We start from the raw sequence: 14,161 nt of genomic DNA on the forward strand, positions 1-14,161 counted from the left end.
GAAGTCTCGCAATGTACAGGCTCACAATTCCTAATACCCACATTCCTACAAACTCCTCTTTCATCTTGAAGTAAATTTTAAACGAAAGTTCGAGTCTTTGTTAATGGGACTTGGGGGTTGAAAATATCATTAATTTTTGTCACACAGGGCTCCCTCCCCTTGTCCCTAGTCAAAAATTTCTCATGAAAGCCTAATTAAAGCCTTGATAGCGCGTGGGTGATCATTATCATGTCGTAAAGAAGTTACTTGCATGGAGATGGGGTTATTTATTGATGAAAAAAGTTAGTAAGATTGTTGTTCGTCTGAAGGTAGAATTGTAACATGTTTTACTTCTCCATAATATTGCGGGACACGAGTGAAAAGGGGAATAAATGCGGTATTACAAACACTTTTGGAAAACGAAATTTGAAATACTTTTTTTCGATGATATACTCTTGTTGGATGACCAAACTGATAAAGATCCAAATCCAACTAAGAATGAAACATTTTATTCTGAACTCGTAACTCTACATTGCACCCAAAGTGTATCTTTGATTGTAACGTATTACACTGTCCAAGGGATTGGATTTGAATTGTCTACGTGGGCGGTTTTATCGTTGAATTGCGGCCATTTTCTCCGTGATAAAGCTTCCGTCGATGCCTGTAAGAAGTATTGAACCTTTCCTCTAATCCTTATAGACCTTCCACACTAGAACCCATCAATAGATACTGTATAAGAAGATCCAAGTGACATTTTGATGAACTCGTGGATATAACGTGCAGAATATAATTGGTTATTTCGGCGGGTCAAGTCTAAGTTTACCAAAACAACCCTGACATTTGATTTCCACTCTCCCAACAAAGTGTCAAGAGGGAATGTTCAGTTGTTCAAATTGTGATAAAAGGGCTATTGCGCAGTACATTATCGGTACAAAATTAGCCGTCATCTCTACAAGAGCTCTCCTTAATTGATTTGCCAAAACTAACATTGGGTTCGCATCCTATATAAGATATATGTATGCTCTCCCCAGACTTCCTAGGCCGCGTTAACACGTTGCTTTTTCCTATGCTTTGCATATCCACGAGTAAAACCGGTGAAGGTAGGACTATACCAAAAAATAATACCAATTCAGATTATCTGAAGTCGTCAAACTATTTCCCTAGGCTTTAGAGTGACTGTTTCGAAGCTCCGCGTATGTATGTGGTTCCGTGTTCAGTAACTGATAATGGAATGGGGACTCGGAAACTGCAATTCTTAAATTTCCTCATAGACACGGGTACTCACTGGATCTTCATATGCTGGATTGTTGTGTCCCCTGGTCTCAGACGTTGTTCGCTGAGGTCTTCTGAGGGAGGAACGATAAAATAGATGAGAAAGAGCGAAATGAATCTTTAAGTAGCTCGCATGTATCAAACCTTGCTATGTGATTCCATGTCATTCAAGCGAACGCGCCCTGGAATTCCGAAACAAGACAAAATCTTAGCTTTGTTAATGCCTTCCAGAGCCAAAATAAGAATATTTGTTTCATGCTTTGTGCGTGGGTTGTTGTTTAGTGGAGGTAACCTTCAGACGCTAATATTACAAAGGATACGGGAAGAGAATATATCAAAGTTGGGAATTGCAGTGGTTTGGTAAATAGTGCGCTGGAACAACTGATCGAGAGATTCAAATTTGAGGCACGGTAGGGTCACTGTGATGCAATCTTGAGGAAAATACGTTACTACTTTATTGTCAATGTGATGCTCTGCACCATTGAATATCGAGGGCAAGTGGCAAACTATCAGAGAAACTTGATGAATCGGTAAAGGAATGGGAGGGGAGGAGAGGGGGGAGGGGAGGGGAGGGGGGAGGGGAGGGGAGGGGAGGGGGGAGGGGAAGAAGGAAATGGTTTTCAGCGATGAATAAGCCTGGCATTCAGTACGATTTGTTAAATGCTTCCTGTTGTTATTTTAGTGATACATATATTTTACTAGCTCTGGCAATTTTGCTTGAACAACAGGTTACCCCACCATCACCCTTGCTTTGCTTAGGCCAATTTACCCTTCCCAAGCCTTTTCACCTCTTTATCTTCCATTGCAATTCAACTCTATCGGTTTCTATTCCACTTTTGAAAAACCACGACGGCAGTAAAAATAACAGTAAGAAATTCTTATGGTGACGATAATGACAACCACAAAAAAAAAAAAAAAAAAAAAAAGAAAATGATGATTTTGACTTACATTCTTTGCTTCAACACACAAAAGATGGCGACAGCAACCATTACAATGACTGGTACAACTATTGCCAAGAAGGTGACCTGATGTCCCTTGCCCATCGATTTGATTTGCTCAAGCATTTGATGTTTTGAAATTTCTGATGAAAGTAAGAATTGGCAAGCGGTCAAATACAAATATTGCTTACAGCAGTACAAATAAATTCATCATAAGTCAAAATAAGACATCTAGTATAATTTTTTTAAAGACCTTCACAGTTTCCCTGCCATCTAGATGCTAACGCGCCAAACGTTGATGTCCCGGATGGACAAGGAACACAAGAAGTCTGCGCCTCTTTATCCTGGCAATGATCCACTGCGCATGCCTGGCAATCTGAGGTATTGTGGAAGTATCCAACAGGACAGCTCACCATAAATAGCAAAAAGGGACGATGATGTTTAAAAAGGTTTGACCTATCATCAAACTGTTTGAGTCAGCCATTTCAGAGCTGTTTATAGCATCTCACTGCATAGCAAGGCAAGTGCATTGCCTTTTCGATACTTATATTACAATCATTCTTCATCCTCATGCGAGGAAACTCATTTTCAGGAGAAATGTTTTGTACGTTGATTCATCTAAAAGAATGACTTTTTGGTGCTTGGTTATGATATACTTCCTTCGTTGAGTTAATTGCATCTTTCTTATTACTTACGATAGGGTCTAAACTTAGCCAAGTACTCCGTAAACATCTGGGGGCTTAAAAGCTATGGGAAGATTTTAGTTATCCTAAGTTAGAGTTAGCGCTTTCAATACGTTTTTTCAACTCACATAATTTTTCAAATGCCTTCTGCGAAGAAATTCTGCGCCTTTGAAAGATTGTTGATCTAGAGTAGATAGGCAGCCAATCGTATAACACCTATTTTCTTAAATAAACAAATTATAAAGCGGAAGTGAAATTGCTTTTATGGCCACTTTGGAAAACTCGGGCATTTTATAAAATTTCATAGTTATAGGGAAGTACTTAGCAAACGTGAAATAAAAAATTATCTGGCTATTCTTTCATTTGCATCATGCATCTCACTGCTCCTGTTTGTCTAAAGCGATCAAATTATTTTTTAGAATACTTGCTTATGGAAAAGTGCCAGCGTAACCAACTATCTTGGACAAAATAAGAATCTTTTAAGCAAAGTAAGTTAACCAGTCACTTTGTGTTTTGAGATTCTTAAGGATTTTTTTGATAACAAACTCTGCTTACCACATTTGGAGCCTCTTAGAACCTGTCCACTATCACATAAAAGGCGCACGAAGCGGGCTTGAGGTGGTTTTGAAGCATCGAAAACTAAGGAAATCCCACTGATATTAAGATTCACATCTGTTTTGTTAAACTTTAATAATTGGTTACTGAAAATTTCTTCATGTTGTCTGATTAAGATCAGCTGCAGTCGTGTTCTCGGGCAGTGGAACTTTCAAATCAAAACTAATGGAAAGTGAAATTCTTGATGAGAGCTGATTACTTCTTAAGTCTCTTTGTCGAAGTGTTCCTGTCTGGTCTCCACATAGGAATCTCTCGACTCAGACTCCAGATGCAGACTATGGGGCCTCCACACCTCCAATTCTTTCTGCAAATGTTCCATATGTAATTATCGCCAGAAATCAAGGACATTTCGAGCCCGCTAACAATTATCAGCGGTATATCGTATTACACTCCGGAACAATAATAGAATATCAAGAGAATTCAATATGGCGGCGATCACGGCTCGATCTGCAAAGAAGAGTGTTTCGTACCATGACTTATACAATTTGAGCACCGCAGATCTTCTATTTGATGAAAAGAAAAAGAAAAGAAGACCTGCAAGTAAATCTTTGGGATTTTTCGAGGGAGAGCGATGACATGATGTCAGAATTTTGATTTGCTTGAATTTAATTTTCGCGCTAAGACTACTAAATTTGCATTCAATGCCTGGCATATTTTTATTCCGAAAAGGACCGAGAACTAATTTATTTCCCTGCAAGAACATAAATAAATATGGCCGACGATTCGAAGATCAGCGTTGCTCGTGTTTAACTATTTCAGTCATAGCTTTCAACATGGCGTCTCGTCACTTACTCAACATGGAAAATAAGGGATGTTCTGGCGCGTTGGGAACTTTTTTGACGGGAGGAAATGGCAATTTTACAGGATATTTGGACGCTTCGAACTCTGTAGCAGTCAATTCGATCGAGATTAGTTGACTTTATTGATGCACTTTCCTGTAATAGGCGAGTGTTTGGGATGGAGAACGACGGATTTTGAAGAAGACCTAGGTCAATGATCAATGACAAAAGAACTGGCTCGGGAAGTAAGTGGTTTTTATTTATCGAGTCCCTGTGAGGTTTGATGAATAGCAGAATCAGTACTGAATATGTCTCGATCGAGAGCAGACGGGACCATGAGCTCCTGATTGTTATATTTTAGAAATTTTTACAAATTTCCATACAGTTTCTTATATTATTTGGACGCCATTATGGACGAAATGCGCAAGCGCTGCCGCCATCTTGTCCAATATTTCTGCCGATGTTCAAAACATCTTTTCATAAGCTACCCAAGCCCCTTATGTTAGCAACGCCTTATTTATCAGGCCTAACAAGGCCAAAAAAGCTGTACAGGGCTGCTAACTTGATGACTAACTTTGCCTTTTTGGTAGTAACAATCTAGAGTCAGTAGCATCGTTACCATAAGGCATTTTCCATGGATACAGCCAGTACTTTGTCATTTGGAAACCATCCTCTTGACGCACGACACAAATGGAACTCTGCTGATGATTTGTTAGTGAAGTGCGACAGGGTGGTTACCAAGCGCCGCACATCAAGCTACTGAGCTACTCAACGAGAAGGACTCATAAGACAGAAATTCAGGGACGATGTGGATTTGGGTTACACAGGAATGTTCAGAGAAGTGGAAGAAAGGAGAAAAACAGGTATATTTTAATGTTGAAACAAAGTTTATGGTGGAGTAAAGAAATTGAGGATAACCAATGGAAAGGAGTAATGAAGGAATAGGAAAAGGGAACAGTTCAGTAATTGTATGGATTTACAGCAGATTACAGAGTATTGAAAAGAAAAACAGTGGGTTGAGAAAGTTTTTTTTAACCCTTTACACCCTAGATTCAGTATTTGTATTCTCCATACAGCTCTTTATACATTTCCTAAGGTGCTGACAAGGAGAATTTGTTTACCAATCAAAAGCTTCTTTTGTTGATGATCATTTCCTTTACACTCATGACCATAACTTGTGATTTAGGTGTGATATTGTAAGGAGAAATTTGATGTTAGTCACTGTTGGGATATAAAGGGTTAATTTTCCATTTAAGTTTTTTTCTCCCAGTAAACTGGCAAAGTAAAACCAAAATGATCAAGAAAACAACCCAACAAGAAACAAGAAACAGATCTTAGAGAAACTTCCTCAGGAAAGATTCAGCTTTTCTTGAAGATACTGTTTTCTCTCTAAAATTTAATGTACTTTCAGGGAGACACTGTTGATTCACATGTTTACATTGCATATTAGCCCATCTCAAGAATTACAATTTTTGATGTTTTTCAGATTTTTTCAACTTGTTGTCAGCCACCCAGCCTTTTCAAAAGATGAAGATTTGCAAAAGGTTTTGAAGAGAAAAATGTGAGTTTTTCAAATAATAAGATACTCTTACAAATATTTGGTCATGATTCTTGTGAGTGTGGGTGATTTTTTCCACAAAATTTGTAAACTGACATACTATGGCAAAACAACACTTGATTTAAACTCCCTAGGTATATTTTTCATAAAATCAACAATAATTATGACTATTTTCATCTTAAGGGGTCATAAATGTTTTTAAGATAAAATCAGTTGACACAACATCCACTGAGCCACCTCAAAGGAATTATGTAGAAATGGAGTGAAAATTGAACTACAATTCACTGCAACAATAAGCTCTTCCACCAGTCAATGTTGTAGAATGGTGTAAAACAATTAAAGAAACATTGTACATGAGAAGAAGAGTTGAAAGTAAGGAATATAATTGGTATGCTATTCCAGAATATTGCCATTTCAATGGTAGTGTGTTGACAATTTTCTTGCTGATTGTATGTATATGCCTGGGGGATTTCTTTTGTGACAAAATGTCTGTTGTAACTTATACCCCATTCACACCAGCAAAACATGTTTTGTTAAACTGGTTTTCATTGAATGAAAATTATAAACAGAGAACTGAAAAACTTGATTTTCCATTGGATTCAAGTACTTGCTAACTTGCATTTCCAATGTGCTACATTCAAGTCAAAAATATTCGGTTAAATAGTTTCTATGAAGAAAAAAAAAATTAAACTGTGTTTACCAAAACAACTTTTAAACATGTTTAAGCTTTGGTGTGAATGGGGCATTAGTAAAACTAAGTTTGATAATCATTATCAAACTCCTTGCTCTGAGAAATTAATCTCTTTTCAACTCAGTGATCAGTGGCTTAATGGCATCTCTCATGCTCATACACTTACAGTGTAAGGTATAAACACTTTTTTTTTAATTACATAGCTTGCAGTGTGAAGCAAAGTGAAAAAGGGTCTTAGGACAAGTCTATATCATGAGCTGTGGATGATTTCAGGCATCATAGTCACAAGTTACAGAATGTTCCAGGATTTTTTAATGTTTTTTTGTTTTGTTTTGATTTTTTTTATCTAAGAAGTCTTTGTTTAGTAAAATTGTGATATCACTGGATTATTGTTTAATTACATACAGTGTATGTCTCATTCAGGGCTGTAAAATATGAATAATTGTAGTTTGAATTAGGGTATACAGAGAGACTGTTTTAACCCTTCACACCCTAACATCAGTATGTATATTCTCCACACTGTTCTCTAAACATTTGCTAGGATGCTGACATGTTTAACAATCAAGAGCTTCTGTAGTCAGTGATCAGCTCCTTTATTCTCCTGACCTTAATGTTTGATTCAGGGGGGATACAGTAAGGAGAAAATAGATGTCAGTCACTCTTAGGGGTTAAACTGCTGAATACTTGGTCCTTCTTTATCAGTGTTAACCCTTTAACTCCCAAGATCTGATTGTAAATTCTCCCCTGTAGCTGCTACATATTTCCATATAAAGTAGTTATGAGAACTTGATACTAGATCAAGATAGAAGCTTCTACCTGATAAGTTTGAATATTCTCATGACCTGTTTGCTGAATAATGTATGGATATTATAGGGAGAAGTTTCATGTTAATCACTTGTGAGAGTTAAAGGGTTAAACCCTTTACAGGCCTCTCACCAGCTCATGTTGCTCCAGGTCTCATTCTCTCCTGCAGGTGAAGAAGCAGTTTAGCCAAAGTGCAATTAACCCTTAAACTCCCAAGATCTGATTTTCAATTCTTCCCTCTAGCTGCTACACTTGTCCTTATAGATTAGCAATGAGAATTTTGTGTTCAATCAGCGTAACATCTTGTACCTGCTGAGTTTGAGTATTCTGATTACCTGTTTGCTGAATAATGTATGAATACTATGGGGAGAAGTTACATGTTTATCAGTTCTGGGTGTTAAAGGGTTATAGAGGCCCTGCTCACAGATGACCTTCTTTTTTTTAAATTTAACCATTATGCAAATAACTTAGCCTTCCTAGAAATACAAATAACCAGAAGTTGTTCCTCTTGGTTAGGATCTTGATGAAGCATCTCAGGAGAAAAGAGATTTTGTGGAGGAGTACACACCACTTACCAAGGAGACATATGGGGTCAGTAGTTGTTATATTTTTCGAAATAGAATCTTACTCCAGGGGTGCATTATGGTTCAGTCATTCTCTTTACTGTTTGCCATACAATTCATATGAGGTTTGTTCAGAGAATTTTGGATCAAACATACAGTGTATGTCTCATTCAGGGCAGTGAAATATGAATTATTGTAGTTTGAATTATGGCATACAGAGAGACAGTGTTTTAACCCTTCACACTCTAACATCAGTATGCATATTCTCCAGACTGTTCTCTAGACATTTCCTAAGATGCTGACATGGAGAATTTGTCTAACAATCAAGAGCTTCTTTAGTCTGTGATCAGTTCCTATATTCTCCTGAACTTAATGTTTGGTTCAGTGGGGATATGGTAAGGAGAAATTAGATGTCAGTCACTCTCAGGGATTAAACTGCTGATTACTTGGTCCTTCCTTATCACTGTTAACCCTTCACTGGCCTCTCAGCAGCTTGTGTTTCTCTACTAGGCCTCATTCTCTTCTGCGGGTGAAGAAACACTCTTGCCAAAGTGCAATTAACCCTTAAACTCCCAAGATCTGATTATTAATTCTCCCCTGTAGCTGCTAAATTAGTTACAAGAATTTGGTGCTCAATCAGGGTGATATCTTGTACCTGATGAGTCTGAGTATTCTCATTACCTGTTTGCTGAATAATGGCTATTAAAGGGAGAGGTTACATGTTCATCACTTCTGGGAGTTAAAGGGTTACAGTGGCCCTGCTCACAGATGACCTAACTTTCTTTTGAATTTAACCATTACAAGAATAACTTGGCCTTCCTAGAAATACAAATAACCAGAAGTTATTCCTTTTGGTTAGGATCTTGTTGAAGAATTTCTGAAGAAAAGATATTTTGTGGAAGAGTACACACCCATTTACCAAGGAGACATATGGGGTCAGGAGTAATATCTTTCCAAGAAGTGTATTATGATTCAGTTATTTCCCTTACTGTCTGCCATACAATTCATATGATGTTGGTTGAGAGAATTTGGTTTTGGATCAACTAATAATTGGAGCATCACTTGCCTGCTTGGTGTTGTATTAATTAGGTGAGGAGAAATAATGTTTTGGTCATGCATGGGAGTTTAAGGGTTGATGGTGTAAATGCTTCCCTCTCACCACGGTAGTCTGGGCTAGGATTCTGCACCTTGAGCTACTTGTGGGTGTAGGATAGATTACATTTACCTGCATCTTGTTGGTTTGCTTTAGGGGTCTTTTATGAGGGAAAAAAAGACCTGGAATTCCAAAATGCCGACTCTGCTGGAAATGTCTAAATGTCAATAATAACATAAACAGTTAAGTTATGATTTTGTAAATTGGTTTTGTGCTAAACAGCACCTATGACGAGAACAAGGTTTTAGAGGAAAGTGAGATTTGGTTTTAGCTTCTAAGTAAGAGTTAACAATTTTGAGATTTTTTCCTTCAATAAATAAATGTTTTTCTACTTGTGTGTTTTTTGTAGAACTTCACCAAAATGGTAAACAGGCAGCAAGGTATGTAGCAATGTTTTATTTGCTGGAATGTGTAATCTGCATTAAGGTTGTTTAGGCTGAAATAGTGAATTACACCCTCAAATCTCATGATTTTGGTGAATGGTCCAGCCTAGTGAATTTTGACAGAAAGTATGGCCAAAACTTTGATATCTAAAGAACATTCATGTAAGAACAACATGAGGGTGGCAAAGACATACTTGAAGTATTATTCAATCATATAGTATTGTAATTTATAAAATAATTCAAATAGTACATGCGCTCTGATTGGCTATAAAACTATTTTACATGGGCGTATGTAAACACAGTTTTCATTCCTCTTTCATTAGTTATTTTATAAAAGAAATGTAAAATGGTTTCCGTGTTTACATAGCCTGATGTAAACACTTGGGAGGTTGGGAGAACACAAGATAAGCTGGAAACCACTCTGCTTCGCGTCATGGTTTCCTACACTTATCTTGTGTTCTCCCAACCACACGTGGGTTTACATCAGACTATGTAAACACGGAAACCATTTTACATTTCTTCAGTATTAGGATGTTGCAAAATGACAGTTGTTCTTGATAATTTATGATTATGTATGATTATGACAATCTTACCATGATGGCATATTTATATATATGTAAGTTTGGTAATTTTGAATTTTTTGTGAATTTCAGGTGTTGCATTAGCAGTGAATGATTTAAGTTCTGGCATCATGACAGCATCAACTGGTGATGATAATTAAGTACCAAGGAATTGAAAGGGTTTGTTGTTCTTTGACTGTAATTGCTAAATGATATGATTTTGTATTAATTACTTAATATTTATTTCATATCTTTCCATTATTAACCTGTGGTGGCAAACTTCCAATGCAAGCAATGATGGGCCAGGCATATAGTTTGGCAGATTTTTTTTCCCATGTGAATAACCACTGTTTTACCACATCTTACATGCCAGCTCTACTCACTGTAACCATCATGAGAACTGGTAATAAGATGCAATCAAGACCTATCAAGACCTTAGCATGATAGTTATGTCTTCCTCTCTTGTTGAAGTGATCAGCATCTAAATTCTCCTCACCATATCACTGCTGCATAGTACATTAAGGTCATGAGAATAAAGGAAATGATAGAAAAAAACAAAGAAGCTCTTGATTGTTGAACAACTTCTCCTTGTCAGTATAATAGAATATGTACCAATAACAGTATTGAGAATATACATTCTGATGTCAGGGTGTAACAAAAAGCTAATTTTAAAAGCTTTTTTTACTTTTACAGGAGTTTTGTGACTTTTTCAAGTGCACTAAATGGTGTCAAGGTATGATAGCATTTTTAGACAGGAACTAGTGTTGCTAGCAGTATTTTCAATTCCAAGAGTTTAATTTGTTTTGTCTTACTTGTGTGTGTGTCGTCTTCTTTCTTCAGGAATCGCTGGATGTTATGTCCACTAATGATGACAACACATTAGGTTTTACTTTAGAACTTTATTCCAGATACATGGATGCTGCCAATTAAGGTATGTGAAATATGTATTGGAAAACTTGGATCTTATTTAACTCGTCAAAGGATACCAACTTTCCTTTTGTGTGCAGGGTTAGGGAAGGGGAAAGGAGGTGACTATTTTCTTTTGGGGTGGGGTGGGATGAGAGCATTATCACAGCCTGAGAAAAGCTCAGGATCACTGTGCATCTAAAGATGACAGAAAAGAAAAGCCAAAAATAACCAAACAACAACAAAAAGTCATCAGCCAGACTGTTGACCAATCTATTTCTCATATCCCAAATGATTTGTGGGTTGTGTCTTGAGTGGGAACACTGGGTTCTACCCCCTCTATCTCTATTGCATTCAATTTTTTCAATTCATTGGCAAGAATTAGTGCATCTACATGAATGTAGCTCAAGAGAGAGGTTATCTGTAGAGAAAGTGCCCTTTGAAGTAATTATTTACATTTCATTTTCATACTGCTAAGCAAAAGGGATGGAAAACTTACAAACAAAAACTGGAATGGTGGAACGGAATCATGAACTGACTTGTGGAATTTTTTTTTTAAATTTACAATGCTTCATGGTTTAATTGAATTTGGAACCATCAAGTACAGATGAGCTGGAATGTGGGACTTCTGGATTACAATTCCAGTGCCCTAACTTTGAAAACCCCTTTAATTGGTTATTTATTCTTGCTGTCTCAAGATGATAATTTTAACTGTTTACTGCACTTGTTTTGTCCATCTCTTACCCTGCAGGAGATGCTTTTCCGTCGTACATGTAAACTAGTTGAGTATGAGAACGCAACAAAAGCACTGGAAAAAGCCAAACCCAAGAACCAAGAAATGGTAAGGTTCTGACAAACATGTGCTTTGCACCTCTCTCTGATTTTTTACATGTGATTGAGTGTTGTTGTTTTTTTTTTGTTTTTTTTTTTTCTCGTGATTCGCATAAGGCTGCACTTAGCAATAGACTCGAAGTTCAAGTTGAGCTTCTGAATAATTATGGTGAACACCAGAGTTGAAGAATCCTACACATTTTTTTATTTTCAGCTTCAAAAAGCCAAAGACGATGCAGAGGAAGCATACAATTCAATTTCAGAAGCTGCAAAGAAAGAGGTGAATAAAATGATATAAAAAAGGCCTTTTGTTTTACTTAGACTTTTGGCTTACTGTTTTGCCAGAAAATTTTGCATGCCACCCTTACCTGGTTGCATTTCTTGGTTTGTTTTACAGGCAGACCACCCTGTTGTTGGTTTACTTGTAAGACATATGTCAAACAATAATATGAATATTTGTGCCATTTTCATGTAAAAACTTGAATATCAAAAAATTAGTTTACACCACACAAGTGAATAGTATTTTTTGAACACACTGATTGGCTAACTTGAAAGTGATGAGCAAGTACCATTAACCTCTGAGAATCCAAAGTGACAAAATCGCTCATCAACAATTTTATTTTCAACCATTTTCCTTGGTTTACAATGAATCCTTTGCGCCGGCATAATAAACAGAGGAGAAATGGCTGATGATTTAAATATTTGTTAAGGGCACATAAAAAGAAATTGTCATTTCGCTCTAACTGCAGTAGACAATCTGCTTACTCGATTGATGTTAATTTTTGTTTTTTTTAATTTAAATATAGATGATCCGTTACAATAGGCAAAGGGTGTTGAGCCTGCAAGCCAGTCTTATCCAGTACGCTGAATCGCGGTTAAAGAATGGAAGAGATACCTACGCCATTTTGGCCAAACTATTGAATGACATGAAAAAATCTTCTTAATCAATGAGCACAGAGAAAATAGAGGGCACCGTAAATTTGGGAGGCCAAAATTTATTTCTAATTTTCTTTATGAAATTAGATTGTGTTGATTTGATTTTTGATTTAAAATAATTTTTAAAACGATGCAAGGTCGTTTCAGGCATTGGCTCACTCCAGGTGTTCAGTTAGTAAAACGGAGCAGAGACTGGAGCAGAAAAGTGAAACAGCAAGAGAGGCTTGGGTTAGGTGGGATTCATTGAGTGACTCAACCCAAGCCTCCCTCACTTTTTCACTTCTCTGCTACTATAGTGCTGTTTACTATCACACTTTGTTTTACTGACTGAATGCCTGGAACAGGCTATTCAGGCACTTATCATAACCATTGCAATTTCTTCAAATGTGATTGGTGCATTAGCTGCTTCATTTTTTCACTTCTCATTCTGTACAGCTTTAATTGGACAGCATAATTGGACAGTTGGCTTTAATCGGATACCTGTAATTGGACAGTTGAAGCAACGAATCATACTAAGTTCACTCAGCCAAATCCACCAATCACAGAGTTAATCACAATAACCATAGTAACAACCACTTGTCTCAAAAAAAAAATTAAGAATTTCCAAAATGGAGACATATTTTTTTACTGTAGACATTGTCTATACCAGAGATATTTGACCTAAATGTATTTCTTGTTTTCAGAAATAATAACAATTAAGATTAAAAGGTAACAGGACTTTTTGTCGTCCACTTCTTTCTGTAATCATACTCGTGATTGACAAATTGGTCTCTTGCTTTGCAGTCGTCCAATTTTGTTAATCGCGTGTATGATAACAACAGACCGAATAAGACTCCACTCAGTCCTATTACCATTGTAGATTGGCTGGAAATGGTGGCAAAAATCCAGCAATTACTTGAAATTTAATCAGCAAATATTTGATGACAGAAAGAAATTTTCCAATTTTGTGAAGGCTACCAGCCTTGAATGAAGGCTCCAGAACATTCAATAAACACTTAACATGGTGAATTTTCAACTTTATGTTGTTTTCATACAGATCATCATTATACTAAAGAGTGAATGAATTTCTTTACGTCTTATAAAATAATATTTTTATTAAATCTGAATGAATGGGTTTCAAATATGCAAAGTTTTCTACATACTTTCAAGGTAACAGACATTATGGAAAAAAGTTTCCTCTCCAATCCTCTGAAAAGTACCAACCAAAAATTGATTTCCTTTGTATTGAAAAGCTTTTGAAATTTATATTAGATATAGCGATGATAAGTTTTTGTTTGAATTGCTTCATAATTACCTGTAAAGGCAGAACTTGACGTTTTCAGTTGACTTAAATGAGAGTATACTTCTTATTCTGATGAAAACTATGTTTTTCCAGCGTAATTATTTTTTTCAATATAGAATGGACCATATACAATGCTAGTTGTCGTTTCAGCTCTACCAAAGTCCTTAACTCTGTTTGAGACGACTAACTCCCCCTCCTTTCCTCCTGAAAACTATGTGATCCCATCCT

At 36.6% G+C, this 14,161-nt stretch overlaps 1 protein-coding gene across 4 annotated transcripts in view; it reads left to right on the plus strand.

Annotated features, from left to right (window-relative positions):
* LOC136284402 (sorting nexin-6-like) overlaps positions 1–14,039 on the plus strand; it is a 93,157-nt gene extending 79,118 nt beyond the window's left edge. Inside the window, exons 1-12 of one of the 4 annotated variants that reach the window (XM_066174721.1) lie at positions 3,910–4,511; positions 4,857–5,129; positions 5,753–5,827; positions 6,719–7,910; positions 8,742–8,971; positions 9,385–9,415; positions 10,072–10,158; positions 10,672–10,711; positions 10,819–10,909; positions 11,636–11,725; positions 11,930–11,995; positions 12,522–14,039. In XM_066174721.1, the coding sequence (XP_066030818.1) occupies positions 10,895–10,909; positions 11,636–11,725; positions 11,930–11,995; positions 12,522–12,659 (309 nt within the window). In that variant the 5' untranslated portion in view covers positions 3,910–4,511; positions 4,857–5,129; positions 5,753–5,827; ... (4 more) ...; positions 10,672–10,711; positions 10,819–10,894 and the 3' untranslated portion in view covers positions 12,660–14,039. Of the gene's footprint in view, positions 1–3,909; positions 4,512–4,856; positions 5,130–5,752; positions 5,828–6,718; positions 7,911–8,741; positions 8,972–9,384; positions 9,416–10,071; positions 10,159–10,671; positions 10,712–10,818; positions 10,910–11,635; positions 11,726–11,929; positions 11,996–12,521 lie in introns of those variants that run through there. The other 3 variants (XM_066174722.1, XM_066174723.1, XM_066174724.1) reach the window with 3 other exon arrangements.
* The last annotated feature ends 122 nt before the right edge of the window (positions 14,040–14,161 follow it).

The sequence above is a fragment of the Pocillopora verrucosa genome, chromosome 11 (genome assembly GCF_036669915.1).
Source record: "Pocillopora verrucosa isolate sample1 chromosome 11, ASM3666991v2, whole genome shotgun sequence".
Lineage (NCBI taxonomy): Eukaryota > Metazoa > Cnidaria > Anthozoa > Scleractinia > Pocilloporidae > Pocillopora > Pocillopora verrucosa.